This window comes from Colletotrichum navitas (genome assembly GCF_030913465.1).
Source record: "Colletotrichum navitas strain CBS 125086 chromosome Unknown LY79scaffold_261, whole genome shotgun sequence".
Taxonomy (NCBI): domain Eukaryota; kingdom Fungi; phylum Ascomycota; class Sordariomycetes; order Glomerellales; family Glomerellaceae; genus Colletotrichum; species Colletotrichum navitas.
Genome location: NW_026850807.1, coordinates 1 through 19,652, shown reverse-complemented (window position 1 = coordinate 19,652; position 19,652 = coordinate 1). Strand labels below are relative to the sequence as shown.

The 19,652-nt window shown below is 25.0% G+C and overlaps 1 protein-coding gene across 1 annotated transcript; it reads right to left on the bottom strand.

Annotated features, from left to right (window-relative positions):
* Positions 1 to 607: 607 nt before the first annotated feature.
* On the bottom strand, positions 608 to 17,481 carry LY79DRAFT_585454 (uncharacterized protein; the record flags this gene model as incomplete). The annotated part of the gene is given in 65 exon segments (XM_060560498.1): positions 608 to 616; positions 744 to 749; positions 891 to 911; positions 1,501 to 1,508; positions 2,858 to 2,860; positions 3,194 to 3,212; positions 3,271 to 3,281; positions 3,863 to 3,869; positions 3,998 to 4,006; positions 4,017 to 4,030; positions 4,086 to 4,088; positions 4,133 to 4,145; positions 4,162 to 4,175; positions 4,637 to 4,642; positions 4,865 to 4,878; positions 4,930 to 4,933; positions 4,957 to 4,973; positions 5,138 to 5,154; positions 5,263 to 5,273; positions 5,523 to 5,557; positions 5,576 to 5,577; positions 5,786 to 5,791; positions 5,986 to 6,004; positions 6,212 to 6,221; positions 6,323 to 6,334; positions 6,597 to 6,602; positions 6,780 to 6,799; positions 6,915 to 6,916; positions 7,074 to 7,088; positions 7,145 to 7,151; positions 7,507 to 7,527; positions 7,624 to 7,626; positions 7,895 to 7,915; positions 8,099 to 8,101; positions 8,189 to 8,211; positions 8,575 to 8,587; positions 8,713 to 8,722; positions 8,950 to 8,978; positions 9,121 to 9,129; positions 9,351 to 9,370; positions 10,257 to 10,267; positions 10,634 to 10,649; positions 10,712 to 10,747; positions 10,942 to 10,953; positions 11,124 to 11,128; positions 11,156 to 11,159; positions 11,290 to 11,304; positions 11,740 to 11,765; positions 11,935 to 11,939; positions 12,378 to 12,390; positions 13,158 to 13,169; positions 13,688 to 13,693; positions 13,716 to 13,721; positions 13,894 to 13,920; positions 14,046 to 14,054; positions 14,195 to 14,200; positions 14,787 to 14,798; positions 15,162 to 15,168; positions 15,683 to 15,690; positions 15,842 to 15,858; positions 16,026 to 16,029; positions 16,161 to 16,169; positions 16,670 to 16,678; positions 17,180 to 17,188; positions 17,472 to 17,481. The coding sequence occupies 65 exon segments, from the start codon at positions 17,479 to 17,481 to the stop codon at positions 608 to 610; spliced, it is 786 nt and encodes a 261-aa protein (XP_060406770.1).
* Between the last annotated feature and the right edge of the window lie 2,171 nt (positions 17,482 to 19,652).

Here is a 19,652-nt window from a genome sequence, read left to right as displayed (position 1 = left end):
ATATATAGATGCTTTATTAGTTAGCCTTAGTTAAAGATAGTGTTTAGCCTAGCTAGTCTATTTAGGCTAATAGTTTACTTTTATAGTAGTTTAATTAAGGTTTATATTACTTAAAGTGTTTTATAGGTGTTATATAAATAACACTAATAGTTAACTATAGTCCCCTTAGAAAAAGGACTAGCACTAAGTAGTACTACTATATATAATTATTATTTTCTTACTTTATTACTTTTATACTAGCCTAGCTAAGTATTACTTATTAATAAAAGGTTATACTAACTATTTTTAAATAGATAGGTTTTTACTAGGCTTAAGATAACCTAATACTTTGTCTTTACTTTTACTTTTTTACTTAAGTAGTATACTAAGAGGTTTTATACTTTACCTAATTATAACTAAGGCTTTTAATAAGTACTATAGCTACTTTAGTAGTAACTATAGTATAAGAAGAGTAAGTAAATTACTAATATATTTTTTAAATAGTTACTAATAAATAGAATTAGTTATACTATAAGGTAGCTTATTAAGATAATAAAGAATAAGAGAGTAAAGGCTATAGGTACTTATATTAATTCTTTAAATTATAAATATACTAATTACTTAGACATTAGTCTATCTATATATACCTTATAGTTTATTATAAGTGTTATTAGCTATAAAGATACTTAAGTAAAGAATATAGTAATTAAGGCACTATAAGAAGCGCTAAGAGAGGCCTAGGAATATAAGGAGAAAAGACTTACTTTTACCTAATTCCTAATATAGAGCCTTAAAGGTAAACTCTCCTATACTAGATTCTTTAAGACTTAGTTAGGTAGCTAGATTAAAAGTAATACTCTACTTTACTATAAGGTTAGCTAAGAACGTTAGATAGTAGTAGTTATACTTACTAGTAGAGTAAAGTAATAAGGCTATATTACTAGTTTTAGTAGTAGTGCTTTTTAAAAGATTAGTAGTCTATAAAGGAAAAATTTTATAATCTTTAACTTTATATTTATAAAGGGGATAATATTATAGATATAATAGTATAATATACTATAGAAGTAATAAAATATTTTACTAGTAGCCTTAAGAACCTACTTTTTAGTTATTAGTGTTTAGTATTTTATTAATACTTTAGAGAGGTTTTTAGACTTATTAGTTTACACTAGAAAATAAAGTTTAAAAGAATTAAGGGAATAGTAAAGTAGCTATAATAAGGTTTAAAGTAAAGATAAAGATAAAGATAGTAAAAGTAATACTAAGGTTAAGACTAAAAAACGTTAAAAGTACTACTATATAGTGCCTAATAGTAATATAGAGACCTAGTATATAGTAAAAGAGACTAGTAAGGCTTATATTTTGTCTAGGAAATAGGTCTTTCTAGAAAACCCTTAGTAGGTTAGGTCTTATTTTACTTCTTAGTAAATAACCTTTTTAAGTAATTAGCTCTAAGGTTTTAATACTAATAGGACCTTTTTAGAGTAAAAGAGCTAGTATACTTAGAATATAAAGTTTTACTTTTATAGCTATTTTATTATAAGTAGTAAAAGTAGTTATAATTAGTAGTAGCTATCTATAGTAGTAGTAGTCTATAGAAGTAGTAGCTATTTATAGTAGTAGTAGTCTATAGTAGTAGTTTATAGTAGTAGTAGTTATCTATAGTAGTAGTAGTCTATAGTAGTAGTAGTCTATAGTAGTTATTTATAGTAGTAGTAGCTATCTATAGTAGTAGTAGTCTATAGTAGTAGTAGTCTATAGTAGTAGTAGCTATCTATAGTAGTAGTAGTCTATAGTAGTAGTAGTCTATAGTAGTAGTAGTCTATAGTAGTTATTTATAATAGTAGTAGCTATCTATAGTAGTAGTAGTCTATAGTAGTAGCTGTCTATAGTAGTAGTAAGCTATAGTAGTAGCTATTATTAGTAGTAGCTAAAGTAGTTATCTATAATACTATCTATCTAGTAACTATCTATAGTATATATTTATACTTAGTAAGGTGTCTTAGGTATATAGTAGTACTAGTCAAGGTTTTAGCGCTAGTTAAGGGTATATTAGGGTAAGTGTTAAACCTTACTTATTACTTTATAATCTTACTTCTTTTCTAAAATCCTAGTCTTTTCTATTCTCTTTAACCTTAACCTTTTGCTTTCTTTATAACTTTAACCCTTTACTTCCTCTCTAACCTATACCCTTTACTTCCTCTTTAACCTTAACCTTTTACTTCTTTTTTAACCTTAAACTTACTTGCTTTCTTTAACCTTTACTACTGTTCTTTGCCCTCTTGTATTTTTTTTTTCTTGTTCTCCTCTGCTTCTTTATCCCTATATCTCTACCTTACTTTTTATCTCTATTACTCTATATTTTACTGCCCTTTTAACTACCTTTACTCTCTTATCTTATCCTTCTTCTTTACTACCTTGCTCTCTCTCTTTAACCTTAACTCTACCTTATATTTATACTTTCTCTTGTCTTTTCTTGTCCTTTTACTTATCTGTTTTTTTACTTTTTTTTCTTTTTTCTGTCTTTACACCTATATATCTCTTCTATATTCTTCTTTTTTTTTTGCTCCTTTTTTTTTCTTTTTTTTCTCTTCTTATGCTTTTTCTTTTTTACTTTTATTTTTCTCTTCTTTTTACCTTATGCCTCTGCTTTGCCTTTCTTTACTATACCTATTGCTTTACTACTAAACTTCTTTACTAACCTAATCTATCTTATTTTTCTCCCTACTTATAATACTTCTTTCTTGTTTATTACTTTATATTATATACTATTATACTCTTTTTTTTACCTTTATATATATATATTCTATTATTTATTCTTACTTATTTATTTATACTAATAAATATATATATATATATATAAATATTATATACTTACTTACTTTATTTAATAAACTTATTCTTTTAACTTTTTTTACTCTATATTATTTACCTTGTATATTAGCTTTTTCTCTTTTGCCTTTGCTTTCTTCTCTCCCTTTAACCTTAACCTTCTTGCTTTTGTCTAACCTAGACCTTCTCCTTTTTTATTATTACCTTACTACTCCTTGTCTCTCTTCCTTATGTCTACCCTTTTATCTTCTCTACCTCTCTTTTTATTTATGCCTTTTTATCTCTTCTTCTTCTTATTATCTTATGCCTTTGTTCTCTCTTTAGCTTTTCTTTATCCTCCTTATATCTGCCTACTAGCCTCTTTTACTTTACTTTTCCTTACTATATTTATTCCTTAAAACCTATACTAACTATATATAACCTTATTACCTTTATTATTTATTTCTTTTGCCTTCTTACTACTAAATACCCTATATTAATAATCCTTTCTTTAATTTTCTCTATATTTATACCTATTGTCTAGTCCTTTACTTTATCTTTTATCTTTTATATTTATACTATTCCCTTAATCTCTATATTAACCTTTGCCTTATATATACTTGTCTTTATAAATATATACTACTATAACTAAATTAAAACTAGCTTTTTAGTCCTTAACCTTGCTTTTTCTTTTTAACTTTAGCTATTTTCTCTCTCTTTAGCCTTAGCCTTTTTTTCTTCTTTAACCTTAACCCTCTTTCTCTTTAACCTTAACCCTTTTCTTCTTCTTTAACCTTAACCTTACTCCTATACTTAAACCTTAGCCTTTTCTCTTCCCTATAACGCTGCCTTATGCCTATTTGTTTTCTTAACCCCCTTTCTTTTTTTTGTCTCTTAACCTATATATCTTCTCTATATTCTTTTTCTTTATTCTCTTTCTCTTTTTCTACTACCTTTTCCTTATTTTTATCTTTACCTTACTCTTCTTCTCTATACTTATTACCTTACACTATATATCTCTACTAATATAATATATATACTTTTCCTCTTACTTTAAATCTTTTATACTTACTTTTTACCTATATAATATTTTAATATACTGTTTTTATCTACCTTTATATATATATATACACTTATATTACTAGATATTTATTAATATATAGGTATAAACTTTATCTAACTAACTTAATCTTTATTCTTCTTTTACCTTATAGTACTACATGTACCTTGTTACTATAAACTATATATATAAATAATAACCTTTTCTAACTATACCTATACTTTAAAACCTTTACTAGCTATATATATACTTTTTATTATTACTAATTATATCTCTACCTACTTCTAGCTAAATACTATATATTAATATACCTTTATATTATTTCCTATATATTAATACCTATAGTTTTATCCTTTACCTTTACTACTGTCTTTTACTACTATACTACTCCTATTATATTTATATTAACGTTTACCTTAAACCTACTTAGTTCTATTAATTTACTTCTATAACTATATTAAAACTTACTGTTTAGTCCTTAATCTTGCTTTACCCTTTTAACCTTAGCCCTTTTCTGTCTTTTAACTTGACCTTGCTATCCTCTTTTTTCTTTTTACTCTGCCTTATACCTATATCCTCTTTTGCTTTTGTCTTCCTTCTGCCTATTTATTTTCTTAACTACTTTTCTAATTCCTGTCTCTTTGCCTATACTTCTTTATTCTATTCTTGCTTTACTTTATACTTCCCTTTTTTCTTTATTCTTTTGCTTTTACCTTACTTATACTTCTTTGTCTTATCTTTATCCTCTCCTAAGTATATACCCTGCTTAGCCCTTTTTTACTATACCTATTACTATATACTATATATCTTTATTAAATAAATAATATATACTAATAGTAGAGAATATAGTAATATAGCTAATTTACCTACTTAACCTTGCCTTTCTACTATATCTTTAACCTTAAGCTATTCTATAACCTATAACCTTAACCCTTTATCTTAATAACCTTAACCTAGATATCTTTACTTTATTTTACCTTTGCTTTATATAACCTTCTCCTCTAGTGTCTTTACCTATATAATAAACACTATATACTTATAGAACACTATTATATCTCTATATAGATTATAATACTTACCTACCTATATATATTAATACTTTTTACCTTTTGCTTTTCTTAGTCTTTTTACTACTATTTTAAATCTAACTACTATAAATACTTTACTTTTACTATATAATGTACTACTTATCTTAAGTACCTTGTCTTTTTTCTTAGCTTTCTATAATACTACCCCTCTACCCTATATAGCCTATAGCCTATAACGCCTATTCCTCTCCTCTATTACCTTATTCTATAGTAGAGCTATTATATAGTAAAGATAACTAGCCTTAATCTTGCCTTATTTAACTTTACTACCTAGCTAGTAGTAGAGTGCCTCTTTTTCTTAACTAGGTCTTCTTCCTATAGTACCTCCTCTTTATCTATAGTATTAACTATTATCTATTACCCTACTACTTTAGGAAGCTATAATATACTACCTATAAATATAGCTACTAGTACTATACTAAACTAGTAAGCCTTTAGCCTAGCTAAGAACTAACCCTGTTTCTACCTTAGCCTTTAACGCTTATATATATACTAGGGCATCCTATATTAGAAGTAGCTAGAGAACCCCTTAAAGTACTACTTAGTAAATATCTTAGCCTATATAAGTTAAATACCTTACTAACCTATACTTATTAGCCTAATGCCTTTTATAGGTATACTATAAATATATACTTACTACTATTATTATATTCTTTATCTTATAGTATAGAATATATTTATTTTATACTTAGTAAAGCTACTAAAAAATATATTAACCTTTTTACTTTTTATATTTACTTCTCTTAAGCTACTAGTAGTTAAACTACCTTTATTACTTTATATAGTATACTTTACTACCTAGACACTAGTAAAAGACACTACTACTTTACTACTAGCTACTACTTACTACTACCTATAGTATATATTATATACCTCTTTATTATCTTTATAGTAGAACTAGTTTATTTTTTTTATAACTAGTCTAGTATATTACTAGTACCTACTGCCTACTATATACTTCTCTATTACTACTTTACTTTACTAACCCTTTTCTTAGCCTACTATACTACTACTAAAGCACTTAGCTAACTATTTATTTAGCCTTACTACTCTCTTAGATAAAGTACTATAGTATATATAGTATCTAGTGTAGATTACTACCTAGACATTAAGTATATTAATACTTAGCCTAAGTGTATTAGTTACTATAATAATGCCTTTTAACTTACTACTTTACTACTATACCTCTAGTTATACTACTTTACTTTTAACTAAGTTAATACTACTAAAGAATATTAAGTAGCTAAGTGTTTTACCTAGCTACTTTACTTACTTAATAAAATCTATATAGATAATTACTTTCCTTTTTACTTTTTTTACTATAGCTACTTTACTTATATAATAATAACTTTATAGACCTTAGCCTTAACTATATTCTCTTTACCTTTATAGTAACCTTTAATATTAAGAATAAAGCACTAGATATTCTTCTATATTATATAGGACTAGAATATAACTACCTACTATAGGTTAAACCTTATACTATAGAAGAATATAGCCTTGTTGCCTAGTATAAGTGTTACTATTAAGTAGACTATTTATACCTTAAACTTATATACTACTACCTTAATCTTCTATAGCTTAGGCTAAAATATTATACTTCTCTTAAGCACTATATAGCACTTATCTATAATAACCTAGTTAAGTGCCTACTTTACCTATAGCTATAAGATAAAGTCCTAGAACCTTTTATTAACTACTAACTTAGGTATTATAAAGATAATAGTAGCTACTTATAGTGCCTTCTAGCTTAACTATACTACTAAGCTAATACTAGCCTTAGTATAGTATATATATAGGTCTATCTATAGTAATATAAGTAGTATTACTATAATTATTACCTCCTTTAGTAAGTAAAACACTAGTAGTATAAATAATATACTTTTATTACTACCTATACCTATAATCTATACTACTAGGCTTTACTTATTAGTAATTACCTAGATAGCCTACGCCTAGTTCCCTTAGAATATTACCTCTAGTTAGCCTATTATTTACTTAAGCTACTCCTCTAGATAGACCTACTATAAATACACCTATTACTAAAGCTAGGCCTTTATCTAGACTTTATTATATAGCTTTACCTTTTACTTTACTTTAATCTTTAACTTTACTTATACTTTATAGTCTTTTACCTTAAAGTTAAAGAACTAGTGCTACTACTAGTTAACCTAGTAGAACTACTACTACTTAGCTATAAACCTACTACTAAACTATATAAGTAACTATAAGTAAATAAGCCTAGTTATTTTATACTATACTTAGCCTATAATCTATATACTATTATTTATATTATCTACCTCTTTATCTTATCTAGGCCTTTTTCCTAGGCTACCTAAATACTTATTTAAGTACTAGTTAGTAATAGTAATAGTAATATACTACTATATACTAATATTAAGTTAGTTACCTAGTACTAGCTACTATACTACTATATAATCTACTATAACTAGTCTATTATTTACACCTACTTCTCTTCTATATTTATACTACTACTTATTATTATTATAGCTACTGTCTTAGCTAGTGCTACTTAGCTACTTTATCTCTTTATTTAGCTTCTTTTACCCCTTATAGAATCTTATTAACCTAGAAATATACACTATAGCCCTTAACCTAGACACTGTCCTCTATACCTTTACTAAAATAGTACTAGCTATAGATACTAACTAGTAGCTTACTTACCTCCTATAGTAAATACTAATAATTACCTTAGCCTAGCCTATACTATAGAACCCCTTATAGTACACTATTATAAAGTATATTAAGCCTTATATATAAATATATTCTAGACCCTTTATTAACTATATTACTATACTAGATTTTACTAGCTTATTACTTACCTAGGTTAACTACTAAGTATATATATTAGTAGCTATAGGCGCTTATAAACTACCTAAAAGTGTACTTATACCTATTTTACTATTAGTAAAGACTTTCTCTTTGCCTCTTTTACCTTACTACTGTTAATACTTTACTACTATACTAGTTAAGTAAACCTCTAATCTAGCTAAACACTTAATCTTTCTTATTATATCTATATATTATAGTTATCTTATATAAATAAGTACCTAGCTACTTCTTACTGTAGTTATCCTTAATTAACCCTTATAGATTACTAGTAGTTCTCTCTTAGCCTTTCTCTTTACCTAGCTTTTACTTACTATTATTAGCTTAGTAAGTAGTTTTTAGCCTTTTATACTAGACTATATATTATATTAAAAGCTAGCCTATACTAAAGTGCACTTACTAGAACAAGATCTTGTCCTTAATCTAGTTAATATACCTAAGATTAGTATATTATACTAGATCTTTAACCTTATTATATATATCTTTAAGATCTAGTCTATTAGGTTAGCTTAGTGTCTAGTGCACTAATATCTATATTATAAACCTTTATACCTTAGTGTATATATATTAGAATATACTAGGACTTGTCTTAGCTACCTCTTTTTAATCTCTTTTTTTTCTTTTATAGTGTCCTTTTTTTAATAGTAGACTAGTATATAATAAGTATTAGTTACTTTAATAATAGCTAAGTAATTATTATATAGTCTATTACTTTAACCTAACTATATCTTTATTAATACTTATAATAGTAAGTGCACTAATTAAGATATTTTTATAGTTACTTACTAGATTAAGTAGTCTAGAATACTAATAAGTATTTAAGTACTACTTATTTTACCTTATTAGTATATTATCTAGTTCTCTAATATTAAGTGCCTCTTCTTCTATATAATAGCTTTAAAGTAGTCCTATAGTTAGCTTTACCTCTTATTAGCTAATATAGTAGCTACTTATTATTAGTTATCTCTATATATAGTACTAATATAAAGTAGCTTCTACTAGACCCCTTATATTACTCCTATATCTAGTCTTCTAGCTAGTTATTAAATAGCCTATATAGCTTAATATATACCTTGTTTTACTACACCTTAAATAGTATAGTGTTCTTAATAGTGTTAAGGCTTAACACCTTATATACCTAGTTTAAGACCTCTTTATTACTTTTATATAGCCTAGAGTACTCTTTTCCTCTATAATAGACTTTATTATCTTTTATAGTTTACTTATTAATAGACCTTCTAAGTGCTTTAGCTACTTTATATAACTTAGCTATAAGTGTATATTCTATTTATTATTTATACCTTAAATAATGTCCTTTATTTAAGAACTAACCTATTTAGCCTTTTTTAGTAAATCTATATAATAATATTATATACTAATGTTCTTGTTAGCCTAAGCTAAGTGCCTTTGTCTACTTTCTCTATTTAGTTAACCTAAAACTAGTAGTAGTTAGCTTATAATAAAAAGAAGCGCTAGTATAAGACCCTCTTTCTCTATAGTAGATTCCTTAGCTTAGAAGCCTTTCTCTTTATATTACCCCCTTCTTTTAGTTATTTACTTACTTATACTTATTATAGTAGTACTACTATATAACCTATAGCTAGTAGTAAATATAGCTATATATTATATACTTAAGCCTATTATACTCTAGTAAAGTAAAATACTTAATAAGCTTAGTTATTAGTTCTAGTAGTAAAAGTACTATAATACTCTCTTAGATATAGATAATAGCTAGGTATACCTAGATAGCCTATATAACCTCCCTATGCCTAGTAGCTAAGAGAGATTAGTGTCTTATATAAAGATAGTCTTTACTTATTAGTAATAACTATAAGCTAGTATATTTTATAGATAGTAAAAAGAACATTAGATTATAGATAAATAGTTTATTCTATTAGTGTTCTATACTATTATTAGTTTTATATCCTTAAACTACCCCTTATACTATAGAGTAAATAAAGAAATTTATTATACTATAATATAGAGACTATATTATATAAGCTAGTCTATAGTTATATTAGTTAAATTATATAATTATATTTAGGTAGCCTATATATACTCCTTTTTAACTATATTAGAATATTTCCTTAGATAAAAACTTTAAAAGTATAAGTATAGATATCTTTTTAATTAGTATAGTATAGGTATATAGTTAGTCTTATTTACACTTTTATTTATTTTACTTTTATAGGTTTTTACTAAAAACAAGAGTATAGCTTACTAATATTTATCTAATAACTAGCTATACCTTTGTCTTTAGTATCTTATATCTTTTTAGTAAGTGTTCTAATAAGCTATACTATAGCTTATTATATTCTATAGATTAGGGTAAGGAGGTTAAGGTTCTTATTAACTATATAATAAAGTACCTAAGGCCTTAAGTAAGTATAAGTAGATTAGTGTCTTAGTAAACTTATAGCTAAGGACAAAGGTAGATTCCTTATTAACGTAAGTAATAAGGTTTTTACCTTAGACTTAGCTATAAGAGCATTATAGTTAATAAGGCAGTAGTATTACTCTCTAGGTCCTTAGTATAGTAATAAAGGTAGTAAATAGATTAGCCTCTTTAATAAAGGTAATAGTAGTAGCCTTATCTATATTAATATCCTAGAGAATAAAGTTATAATAATTAAAGGCTACTAACTAACCTTTATAAAAGGTAGTATTTATACTACCTTTATTATCTTTATTACTATTAGGTGCCTATAACACTAAGGCTACTTAGTTATATAACCTAGTAGTAGTATTATTATTAGTAGCTAGTATACCTTGTCCCTTAGGGTCTAATATCTATAGGTACTAGGGAGGCCTTTTATAATTATAGAGATATACCTAAAGGTTTTACCTCTTATGTATAGTGCCTATTATAAGGGTTTATCTAGGAGTAAAGAACTATAGGAGAGTATATTACTATAAAGCTTACCTTAGTACTAGAGCTCTTAATAATAAAGCTAAAAGGCTTTATATTTAAGGCTAAGTATAAGTTAGTACTATTAAGAAGCCTTAGGTAGGTCTATATTATTTACTTAGTTAATATTAGCTATATAACTTAGGGTATAATAATTTAGGTAAACTTGTCCTTTTACTAGTAATAGGCGCTAGTAGTATAGTAAAGGCTAAGATATAAGATCTATAAAGGGATCTTATACTTACGCTAGACCTTCTCTAGAAATAATATAATTAGGTAATAGGTTACTATCTTTAGCCTTAAGGTTATATATATAGGATAAAAAATACTAAAGTAGCTATAATTACTAATATAACACTTCTTAATATATAGGTTATAGGATATACTATAGGCTAAGATAAAATCCTAGTTAAAAGGTTAGCTTTACCTTTACTAAAAAAAGGTTAGCCTAGCCTTTACCTAGCTATATTATCCTATTAATATAATCTATAGAACCTAAAGTACCTATAGAGTAATAGTAAAGAAATAGGCTAAATAAGATAATATACTAGCTATATATTAGATAAATTAGCCTAGAATTATATTACTATTACTAGGTAGAAGGTCTTCTATAATATAATAAGTTATAATATTATAGTATTAAATAGTCTAGTAGTATAAGGGTAAGTAAAAGGTAGTACTAAAGGCCTAGATATAGACAGCCTATTCTAGTTAAAAGGTTAGCTTTACTTTACCTACCTAGGAGGTTAGCCTTACTTTTACCTAGCTATACTGTCCTATTAATATAATCTATAGAATATAAAGTACCTATAGGTAATAGGTAAAAAAAGGGCTAAATAAGATAATATACTAGCTATATATTAAATAAATAGACCTAGCCTTTGCCTAGAAGGCCTAGCCTTTACCTAGCTATACTATCTATTAATATAACCTATATAAATATAAAGGACCTATAGAGTAATAAGTAAAAAAAAGGCTATATAAGATAATATACTAGCTATATATTAGATAAATAGGCTTAGCCTTTGCCTAGAGTGTTTTACCTTAATAAAGGGTGCTACTACTCTAGCTATAGGATAAGATAATAATTAGTGTATATTAAAGGAGAGACTAATCTTCTTCTAGAGCTTCTATAGGTATATTAATCTAACCTTATGTCTAAGAACTCTAGAAGCCTTCTTCTAGATAAATTCTAGGATATAGTAACTATACTATAGAAATTAGTCCTCTAATATTACCTTTACTATTAATAAAAAGCTTTTAAGTTTTATACTTTTTATTTACCTTTATATAAAGGTAAATTAAAAATCTTAGAAGATAACTTATTATTTTTGTCTTAAGCTATAGAAAGATAACTAATAATATACTTTACTAAGTCTATAGCCTATATAAATCTAGTATAATACTATTAATACTTAGTTAATAGGTTTTTAAGCCTATAGTAGACATTAGTGTTTTATTTTTTAGTAATTATAGTACTTAAGTATAAGTATATCTATAGTTTAATACTATAGTTAGTTCTAAAGAGCTATAGTTACTAATTAAAGTTCTATAAAAGGTATACCTTTAATAAAAAGCTACTTATTCTTTCTAATAGTATACTATCTATATATATTCTTTATAGTAGAACTATATTCCTAGATACTAAGGTAGCTATATCTTATATAAATATAGTTATTACTTATAGTACTTTCCTAGTTAGTAGTATTAATATAGATAGTAAATTAGTCTAAGTTAAATTTAATATTACTACTATTACTACTATAAACTTAATAGTACTCTTCTAGTAGTAACTAAATAGCTGTCTACTTTTTACTAGCTTAATAAAGAGCTTTTATTAGTCTTACCTTAGTAAAAGGATTAGTATATAATAAAGGTACTTAAGGGTATATCTATAAAGACTTAATTAATTAAGGTAATAAGTATAGTAGAAAGTATAGTTCTTACTTATAAGCCTTCTTTATTTAAGCTATTTACTTATAAATAAGTAGTTTTTATTAAGTTTATTTAAGGCTTAGGTACTATATATATATATAAATTACTAGTAACTAGGGTAGTTAGTACCTTTAACGCCTAGTAATAATATACTCCTTGTAATTAGGTAAGCTATTAGTAGACTATAAGTCCCTATAGAGGTTATTCTTAAGGCCTTTGTAGTTATCTAGCTTTTATAAGAATTTAGGGTCCTCTTAATTAAAGGAAAATAGTTATTAGGATTATCTATACTACTACCTAAGAATAAGAATTAGTAATCTATTTCTATAAATTTTAGAAAAGAGGAAAAATAAATATACTACTTACTATATATTATTAGATATTTAGATAATAAGGTTATATAGTACTACTTCTTTTATAAGTATTAAGCTATTAAGTATATAAGTAACTAAGATAAGTAAGATAAAGTAAGTACTTATATATAGATAGCTATATATATATATACTATAAACTATATAGATTTTACTTAATAGTAAGACTAAATAAAGATTATTATAGTAGCTTTTGCTCCTAGAGACTAAGTAGTAGTTCTACTATAAGTTATTAAAGAAATTAAAGAAAAGTTAACTAAGGACTACTATCTAAAAAGACTAGAGAATAAGTAAGTAGTATACTATTATAGTTATATATTAATAATATTATTATATAGAAGGTAGTTATATAGCTTACTATAAGGTCTAATATACTTTAGCCTTTTTTATAGAGGTAAAAAGAGTAGGCTATAAATAGAAAAAATAAAGAAGGCCTTACTAAAGATAAGTTACTTAGAGGTAAAAGGTTAATAAAAGAGAATAAATAAAATAAACTATTAGAGAAAAAAGTTAGTGTTTAACCTACTTAGTTAACTAATAAACCCCTAGGAAGTATACTAATAAAGGGAGTAATTATTTCTATAGTAGTATTAATATATAATTTATATAACTACTAAAGTTAAGTTATAGTATAAAGAAGAAATATATTACTAGAAAAAAAGTATAAAGTTTAGTCTTACTTTACCTTTACCTAGTAAAAAGGTTAGCCTTACTCTTGTCTATATATTACTAAAGACACCTATAAAAGGCCTTTTTTTACTAACTTTTAAGGCTAAATTTCTTTAATCTTAATAGTGTAATTAGTATTAATAAGGCTTTAGTGTTTAGGTTAATAGCTAGTTTCCCCCTTATTATAGTGCTACTAAAGGATAGATTTTACCTCTTTATTACCTAGATAAAAGGCACCTACTACTCTAGCTATAGAATAAATAAAAAAGGAGATTATATTAAAAAAAACCTAAAGATAAAATAAAAAAAGAAAGTATAGGCTTAGTAAGTTCTATTATATAGATAAATTAATATCTACTTTATAAGATACTTACTTTTATAGCCTACTTAGTGTAAAAATAAAGTTATTTTTGTCTTTATCTTAATATAGCTTAAAAAAAGTACTACTAAAGCCTAGATAAAGATAGCCTACTTTAGTTAGAAGGTTAGCTTTACCTTTGCCTACCTAGGAGGTTAGCCTTACTTTTACCTAGTTAGTAAGTTAGCTTTACTTCTACCTAGCTATACTATCTTATTAATATAATCTATAAGAATATAAAAAACCCTTAGAGAATAGTATTAATAAAGAGGATAAATAGAATAATATACTAGCTATATATAAGATAAATAGACCTAAAATTATATTATTATTATTAGGTAAAAGATCTTTTATAATATAATAGGCTATAACGTTATAGTATTAAATAGTTAGGTAGTATAAGGGGTAAATAAAAGTTACTTAGCTATAATATAATTAAAGAGGCTAAATAAAATAATATACTAGCTATATATTAGATAAATAGACCTAGCTATTACCTAGAGAATAGCCTAGCTTTACCTAGCTATATTATCTTATTTATATAACCTATAGGAATATAAAGTACCTATAGAGTAATAGGTAAAGAAAAAGGCTATTTAAGATAATATACTAGCTATATATTAGATAAATAGACTTAGCCTTTACCTAGAGGTGCCTACTTATTAACTTATTTATCTATTTACTTATCTATTTAGCTTTATCTATATATTTTCTCTAGTATAAAAGTAACTAAGGCACTAGCTACTAACTAGCTTACTAGTAAGCCTATCTATATAATTTAATATACTTATAGAAATATTTTACCTATTTACTTATTTATCTTATATAACTTCTACTAGCTTACTATAAACTAGCCTAGCCTTTGCCTAGCTATACTGTCCTATTAATATAATCTATAGGAATAAAAATATCTATAGAGTAATAAGTAGAGGAAGAGGCTAAATAAGCTAATATACTAGCTATATATTAAATAAATAGACTTAGCCTTTACCTAGAGGTTAACCTAGTCTTTACCTAGCTATATTATCTTATTAATATAACCTATAAGAATATAAAGTACCTATAGAGTATTAGGTTAAAAAAGGGCTATATAAGATAATATACTAGTTATATATTAGATAGATAGACTTACCTTTTACCTAAGCGTTTTACTTAAATAAAGGGCGCCTACTACTCTAGCTATAGATAAGATAAAAATTAAGATTATAATAGAGAAAGGACTAAAGATAAGATTAAAAAAGGATTATAGGCTTTATAGGGCCTACTATATAAATAAATTAACCTCTACTTTATAAAATACCTATTTATATAGCCTACTTAGTGTAAAAGATAAATTTATTTTTATCTTTATCTTAATATATATTAAAAAGGTACTACTAAAGGCCTAGATAAAGAGGGTATTATAGTTAAAAGGTTAGCCTTACTTTTGCCTAGGAGAGTAGCCTTACTTTTGCCTATATACTACCTAGGTCCTATATAAAAGGTGCCCTTTTTATTAACCTTTAAGGCTAGATTTCCTTAATCTTAATAGTATAGTTAATATTAACAAGGCCTTAGGGTTTAAGTTAACTGCCTATTGCCTTATTCTCCTTAGTTATAGTACTACTAGAGGGTAAATTTAGCCTCTTTTTTACCTAGATAAAGGGTACTTACTACTCTAGCTATAGGATAATATAAGAGATAAGATTATATTAAAAGAAAGACTAAAAATAGGATTAAAGAAGAGACTAAAGATATAATTAAAGAAGAGATTATAGGCTTAGTAAGGCCTACTATATTAATAAGTCCTTATCTACTTTATAATATACTTACTTTTATAGCTAACTTTACTATTAATACTTAGTTAATAGGTTTTTAAGTCTATAGTAGATATTAGTGTTTTATTTTTTAGTAGTTATAATACTTAAGTATAGATATATTTATTTATTCTCCCTTAGTTATAGTACTACTAGAGGATAAATCTAGCCTCCCTTTTACTTAAGTAGAGGGTGCTTACTTCTCTAGCTAGAAGATATAATAAAAAATAAGATTATATTAAAGGAGGAATAAAAGATAAGATTAAAAAAGAGATTATAGGCTTAGTAAGGCCTACTATATTAATAAGTCTTTATTTACTTTATAATATACTTACTTTTATAGCCTACTTAGTATAAAAAATAAAGTTATTTTTGTCTTTATTTTAATATAGCTTAAAGGAGGTACTACTAAAGGCCTAGATAAAGAGGATATTATAGTTAAAAGGTTAGCTTTACCTTTACCTAGGAGGTTAGCCTTACTTTTACCTATATACTACCTAGGGCCCTTATAAAATACCCCCTTTTTATTAACCTTTAAGGCTAGATTTCTTTAATCTTAATAGTATAGTTAATATTAGTAAGGCCTTAGTGTTTAAGTTAACTACCTATTACCTTATTCCCCTTTAGTTATAGTGCTACTAGAGGATAAATTTAGCCTCTCTTTTACTTATATAGAGGGTGCCTACTACTTTAGCTAGAGGATAAAATAAGAAATAAAATTATATTAAAGGGAGACAAAAGATAAGATTAAAGAAGAGAGTAAAAATAAGATAAAAGGAGAGACTATAGGCCTTATAAGGCCTACTATATAAATAAGTCCTTATTTACTTTAGAATATACTTACTTTTATAGCCTACTTAGTATAGAAGATAAAGTTATTTTTGTCTTTATTTTAATATAGCTTAAAAGAGGTACTACTAAAGGCCTAGGTAAAAAAAGTATTATAGTTTAAAGGTTAGCTTTACTTTTACCTAAGAGGTTAGCTTTACTTTTACCTATATACTACCTAGGACCCCTATAAAAAGGCCCCTTTCTATTAACCTTTAAGGCTAGATTTCCTTAATCTTAATAGTATAGTTAACGTTAATAAGGCCTTAGGGTTTAAGTTAACTACCTATTACCTTATTCTCCTTTAGTTATAGCGCTACTAAAGGAAAAATTTAGCCTCTCTTTTACCTAGACAAAGGGTGTCTACTACTCTAGCTATAGGATAAAATAAGAAATAGGATTATATTAAAAGAGAGACTAAAGGTAAAATTAAAGAAAAGACTAAAGATAAAATAAAAGAAGAGACTATAGGGTTTATAAAGCCTATTATATAAATAAATCCTTATTTACTTTATAATATACTTACTCTTATAGCCTACTTAGTATAAAAGATAAAGTTATGTTTTTTTCTTTTTAATATAGCTTAAAGGAGGTACTACTAGAGGCCTAGGTAATAAGGGTATTATAGTTAAAAGGTTAGCTTTACCTAGTGTATTAAGAAAAAATACAAAATATAATACAAATACAAAATACAAATACAAAATATAAAATATAAATATAAATACAAAGATGTATTTGTATTTTATTTTTGTATTTCTAAAATACATATATTTATATTTTAAATATAAATACATGTATTTATATTTATATTTTATTACAAAAATACATAAATTAAGGGTTACTATTATTAATATATAATTATATAGTTAATTATATTATAAATTAAAATATCTAAATCTAATGTATTTATAGATATATTTATAGTCTTAGTACTATAATTATTACTATAAAGGTTAAGGTATTTAATAGTATCTTTTTACTAGCTTTAATATTCTTCTTATATATTAAGATATATATAAGTAGTATAATTACTATCTTTTAACTATATATAGTTACTTTTCTTTTAAACTTAAAATATCTTAAGAACTACTAATACTAAGATTTCTAACTCTACTAGTATAAAAAATATTAAGCAAAATATTATTAATATAATAGTCTTTTACTACTTTAATATTACTAGTAGAAATAGTATTATTATTCTCTTCTTCCTACTTATAAAAACTATAACTAATACTATTTTTAATAGTATTAAGTATATAATTCTAGTAGTATTAGTATATACTATATATATTATCTATATTACTACTATAAAAATATTTACTTACTTTAAACTCTTTATTATTACTATTTATAGTAACTTCATTATTAAATAATTTATATAATAGAAGTTTAATACTATTACTTTTAATATTCTCTTTATACTTAATACTTATATTATATAATATAGTATAAGGGTTAAAAATATTAAGAGTATTAATATTAAAACGATCTTCTAAGTCTATTTACTTTATTTCTAAAGCTTCTAGCTCTTCTAGAATAATAGTATATATAGTATTAATAAAGTTATTATTATCTTCTAATAACTTAACTATATTTTCTATAGTAAGAGTAGAATTATTATTAATTAAAATATTTAAAGAATTATAATAATTAACTTTATCTTCTAGTTCTTTAAACTTAGTATAGTATAAAGTACTTAAACATATAGAGTTATTTTCTATTCTATAACGTATATATATAGTAAGTAGCGTATTATAGTAAGTAGCGTATATCTACCTACCTTTCTATCTTTTTAATAACTTAATTTAACTAGATTATATAAAATTAATTAAAAATATATATTACCTTATTCTTTATTAGTATCCTAAACTACCTTATAGGTTTATACGTTATATCTAGTCTTCCTATAATTACTATATTATTATACAAGTGGTTTACTACTCTCTATATAACCCCCCTTTTAGGATATTTCCTTACCTCTAGCTTTAACAACGTCCTTTTCTCCTTGTAGTGCCTCTACTTTAGCTGTATTAAGTAATCCTCTAAGACGTAGTTAGGTCTTTTTAGCCCTCTAGCGCTTACTAAGTACCTTTATCCTTGTATAAAGTTAATAGTTCTTTACCTTAATAATAGTAAGTTAATATACTAACTTACTAATACCCTTTAACTATAAGTTAATTACCTTATATATTAGTGTTAGTAAACTTCCTTAATAGTCCCTAATCCTTTTTTTTAATAAGGTAGAGCTTTATATACCTTTAATTACTATTATTAGTGTCTTTAAGTCCTATAAGCCTAAGCTAGTTAGATATAAGTTAACTAGTGTTAATATCTTTAGCTTAAAATCTAGGCAAGAAATAATAACTTTAGGATTAAAAGGTATAAGACTAGCCTATTAAAAACCTACTTATACATTTATTTCTCCTATTAAAGTAAAGAATACTACTTTAAAGACAGGAAAAAAGTCATCCTTAGTAATATATATAATTTATATCTATATTATTTTCTTAATTTCCTTACTATATAAGTGCTTTAAAGGGCTAAAATAGCTAATATTAAGAGGCTAAAGCTTATATAATAAATAAGGAGGTATATATAAAGTAATAATACCTTCTTCTTTATAGTAGTTATTAAATTTAGTTAATTTATAGCTATTATAGCTATCTAGGATTAGAAGGCAATAAGTACCCTTTATATAAGACTTTATACACTAATTAAAGTGCTTTAGCTAATCTAGGCTAATCTTGTTTATAGTCTATCTGTTTTTACTTAAGTAAATATACTATATAGCTAGAAATTTACTATTAAGGTACTATAACAGAAGGTAATATTTACCTTTTATAATAATGTACAAAGGTATTACCTAGCTATCTATATATACACCCTAAATAACAGAAACCTATTTATAATTACTAGGCTACTTTATATAAGGCCTTCTATATTAGTTAGAAGTTATAATAACCTTTATATATAATAGTATTCTTATTAAGAACCTAGTC